Source organism: Arachis ipaensis, chromosome B9 (assembly GCF_059453495.1).
Source record: "Arachis ipaensis isolate K30076 ecotype BB chromosome B9, ASM5945349v1, whole genome shotgun sequence".
Taxonomy (NCBI): Eukaryota; Viridiplantae; Streptophyta; class Magnoliopsida; order Fabales; family Fabaceae; genus Arachis; species Arachis ipaensis.
Window position 1 is genome coordinate 24943057 of NC_142444.1, and position 4449 is coordinate 24947505.

General features: G+C 27.8%; 1 protein-coding gene across 1 annotated transcript; it reads left to right on the forward strand.

Moving 5' to 3' along the window:
* Positions 1–253: 253 nt before the first annotated feature.
* Positions 254–4170, forward strand: LOC110267147 (uncharacterized). Its single transcript, XM_021112315.2, has 8 exons — positions 254–921; positions 1160–1193; positions 1292–1540; positions 2292–2381; positions 2528–2596; positions 2698–2789; positions 3691–3738; positions 3852–4170. Exons 1-8 carry the CDS (start codon positions 425–427, stop codon positions 3964–3966), a joined length of 1194 nt encoding a protein of 397 aa, XP_020967974.1. The 5' UTR covers positions 254–424; the 3' UTR covers positions 3967–4170.
* The last annotated feature ends 279 nt before the right edge of the window (positions 4171–4449 follow it).

The following is a 4449-nucleotide window of genomic DNA, read 5'->3' on the forward strand; positions in this document are numbered from 1 at the left end:
ATTTGGTTAAGGCCAGGACATCGTCGAATATAATTTAGTAACCGACAACAGTGTTGAAGAAATGTTGCTTTTTATAATTATTATTTTCTTAAAATTGTAGTGTGTGTCCTTTGACGTGTCACTAACCAGAGCCACAAATCATAATCTTGTAAAGTCTGTATGTCCTAATTTATTTATTTTTATTTTTGAACATGTATGTCCTAAACTTTTATCGTTACATCCAAATTAAAATTGCTCTGCTCCTTGCACTAAACCAAAATTGGATTTCACCAACGAAATCCAGCCAAAACCGTGAACATTAATTAATCATTAGTGTCTGCAAACTTGGTATTCAAACTCAAAATTCAAAACTAGTCCCTTCCCCCTGGCCCATTCTGAGGGGAAAAAAAAAACCACAAATTAAAACCCTCACAAGCTACCACAAATGAATAATGAAACCTCAATTAATATGTACGATTCTAGGCATTACAAAGACATTAATCAGAATCATTTGAAGGAGTTTGGAATAGAGTGGTATGATTTTGCGGTTTTTGGCATGGTTGGTGTGACCATAATTTCCTCCATATGGGTATTATGGATGAAGGAAGCTTCTTCAGGGGCAGGGGCATGCAAGAATAACAACAATACCAATAACAAGAACAAGAACAACAACAAAAGTGGCGATTTTGAAGTAATAAATCTTGACGACGATGATGACGAGAATGTTTTGGTGATGACAACTTCTCGAGGGAATAATAAAAAGATAAATAATAATAATAACAATAAAAATGAAGGGATGTCTCAGCTATGGACAAGTTGTTGGAAAGGAGTGCACCCATTGTGTCTTCTCTTTACGCGTTTCTCCTCGCTTCTCATCATGGCTGTGTTGGTGTCCATGGATGTTCTTGATTACGATGCATCCATCTTTTTTTACTACACAGAGTATGTTATATAATTTTCATCATATTACAAACTAATTTCTAAATTCATTCGTTGTTTCTGAGAGGCAAAACATGAAACTATTTTCTTTCTTTTGCCTCTTGAATTTCTTTTCCCTTTTTTAATATATCATTTTTTTCTTTAATCTTCTGCTACTTATTGGATGCATATGATTCTTGCTTCTTTTGAGCGTCGAACTCACCATTGAACATTTTTCTTTTTTGGAAAAAATTATTTGCAGGTGGACTTTCACTTTGGTCATGATATATTTTTTGGTAAGCCAATAACATACACCACAATGTTAATTAAGATGTTGTTATAGCTCTTTTTCTTGTTAATTAATTATCATTTGATTTGTGAATGGTTTATTTAGATGGGAACCGTAGCATCTGCGTATGGATGCTGGCAATTTTGTAAAAAGCCTCCCATTGAACATGAAGAAATGAGTGAGTTTCTTGGAAGAAATACATCACAAGAGAGAATATCTACAAAAACTATTATTGCTTATTACGAAGAGACCGAACCCAATGGTTCCTTCCAGGTTCAAAAAAATCGAAATGTAAAAGATGAGTTTAAACAAGGAGCGGGATTCTGGGTTTATGTCGTGCAAATTACCTATCAGGTTTGTTAAAATTCCATTTTTAATTATGGGATAATTTTGGGGAGTACTATCTACAAAGAAATCTAACCTTTTAACAATTTTTATTTATTTTTGTTAAAATTCAAAGTTTTAGAAAATAAATTTAATTCTCATGTACTGATCTTATAAAAGAATTTTACTTATTAGTAAAAATAACTAATTTTTAAATTTATTATTTTAAAAGAAAAATGATACTTATCTTTTAAATTTTCAATCTTTAGCAAGTCTTTTTATTTAAATAATATTATTTAATTAATTTAAATATTCACTTTTATAGAAAGTTACTTGTTTTTTTAATAAAAAATTACTTGTTTTTTAATTTCTCTCACTTCTAAAGACGGAATGATGGACAATTTTTAAATGATACCTAGTTGCACTGATTTTACAAAAAATCTAAATGTATATATTTAAATGAGATTATCATGTAAAACTTTTTATACTATTAATGTATTTAAATTAAATTTTTAAATAATTATAGTACTTTTGTAATAAAATTTAGTGATAGATTAAAAATAGATACTTTTTGTTAAAAGGAAAAAAATTGTTACAAAATTTATTGTCCTTTGTCCAAAATAATAATAAAAAAATTAAGATATGTGTAGTTTCACAAAAAAAATATAATAACAAAACATAAATAATAACAAAGAAAATTCTTTTTATCTTTCTAATTTTTATCTATTTATATATTTATTGTTTTTCTCTTATATCAAAAATGATATTCTGTATTTAACAGACGGCTGCAGGAGCTGTCATGTTAACAGACATCGTATTTTGGGGTCTTATTTTTCCGCTCATGTCAATTTCTCATTACAAACTAAACATGGTGAGTGTAATAATAACCATCCTACAAATTCAATGTTACTCTTGTCCACTAAATCCAATTTCTAACCAGATTCATTCTACTCTAGATTCTAGGCAAAAAGTAATTAACCAAATAGTAACCGTTTTTTGCTTTCCTGATCTTGGCAGTTAATAATGGCCCTCATGCATTCTATGAATGCAGTTTTCCTCCTTTTGGATACAGCTTTGAATAATCTTGTAAGTAATTAGACAAGTTAGGATTTAATTAATTTAACAACAATTTGACAACCAATCAATGGATTCTAATATTATGTAATGCTGCATTTTCTTAATTTCAGCCCTTCCCTTTTTTTAGAATAGCATATTTTGTGCTATGGAGCTGTGTCTACATCATTTTCCAATGGATCATCCATGCATGTGGTTTTACATGGTAAGATATAATTTTTATTTTTATGCAGAAATTAAATCCTATTTGTATTTTTGGACATTCCCAACTTTAACAAAAAAAATATTGGGATCTCAAACAAAAGGATTAGGAACTATAACTCATAACTCCAGCCATCGGATAGTTAGAATTACTTAGGATTTAAGACAAAAAAAAGAAAAGGGCGTTTGTTATCATATATTGAACCATGTTTGTAGATGTAGATTTTACTTCATGTATTGAAATGTAATAGTGAGTTTAATCACAATATCTAATGATGATGAAAAACTGTATATATTAATTCAATATACGAGTTAAAATAATTAAAAGTAATATGTTTCTTATAAATAATCAAAGTACTGAATTATGAAGAATTGCGGAGTTTAGTGACTAAACTAGCAAACTGTTGTATAACTGGTTACTTTCTACCAAACTCTAATTGTAATTCTGTCTTCAACTAAAATTTTTAATGTTCATTCTTTCTAAATTTGTTATTATCTTGATGTCTTTTTCAAATTATTTATTGATACCTCATCATCATTTTTTTTCTAATACTAACACAAATAAGCTAAAAATTAGTAACAAATATGTAAAAATTTCACGTGCAGATATTTTTATGTGAAGTTTATAGTTAAAATCATTAGATAATAATTTAATTAAATATGTTAAATCGTGTAATAATATTTAGCTACCAATTTTATATAAAAATAGTTGTATGTGAATTTATATCACCTAATTAATATCATGTCAAATTAGATGGTAGCATAAATAAATTATGACAATTTGAGAATAAGAACTAAAAAAGTGGTAATTAGGAATTTTATCTTATATTATTTGCATGATTATTTAAAAGCTTTATTTGTTATATTCATTGCAATATGTAAGGATTCTGTTCTTCCTCCAACAGGTGGCCGTACCCATTTTTGGAGCTTAATAGTCCATGGGCTCCCTTTTGGTAATAACACTAATTAATAACTATCTACATAAAGATATGCCTTCTCTATTGTTTTCTTGCTTTCAATAAAGCCAAAACTAAATTATATATATCACCACTTTTTCAATTTACAGGTATCTCGGTTTGGGAGTAATTCACTTCCCCTGCTACGCATTGTATTCACTAATAGTTAAAGCCAAATACGCAATTCTCAGCAAGCTATTCCCTCAAGCATTTTTGAGGTCATAGGGAATAGAAGACAAATAAGAGTTCACAAATTATGAGAAGAAAAACTTTTGAGTTCGTTTTGTACATGAACGAATTTGTAATAGTACTGCTAGATAATTTTTTGAATGGTGAGTAACTTTCAATGAAAGAAGATTTAACTATCAATTAGTTAAATATGATTTGTTATAGAAGATAATGATAGTTATATGTTATCTGTACCTTAAAAATCAGTCACCGAATTAATCATTTATATAAAGTATATATTAAAATATAAAATAAATTGAACAATATATTTATTTATATATAATAATTAATTTGGTGACTGATTTTTTACGTGCATATAGAATTTTTGTTTATTTGTACAATTAATATCTCATCTAATGAAATAAGATTATATTTATTATTCTCAGCTATACTATTTTAATTTTTAAATTTAATTTGCTTACTCAACAGTGTGCAAATTATAAAATATTCTATCTACTTAAAACTAAGCATAGACACACC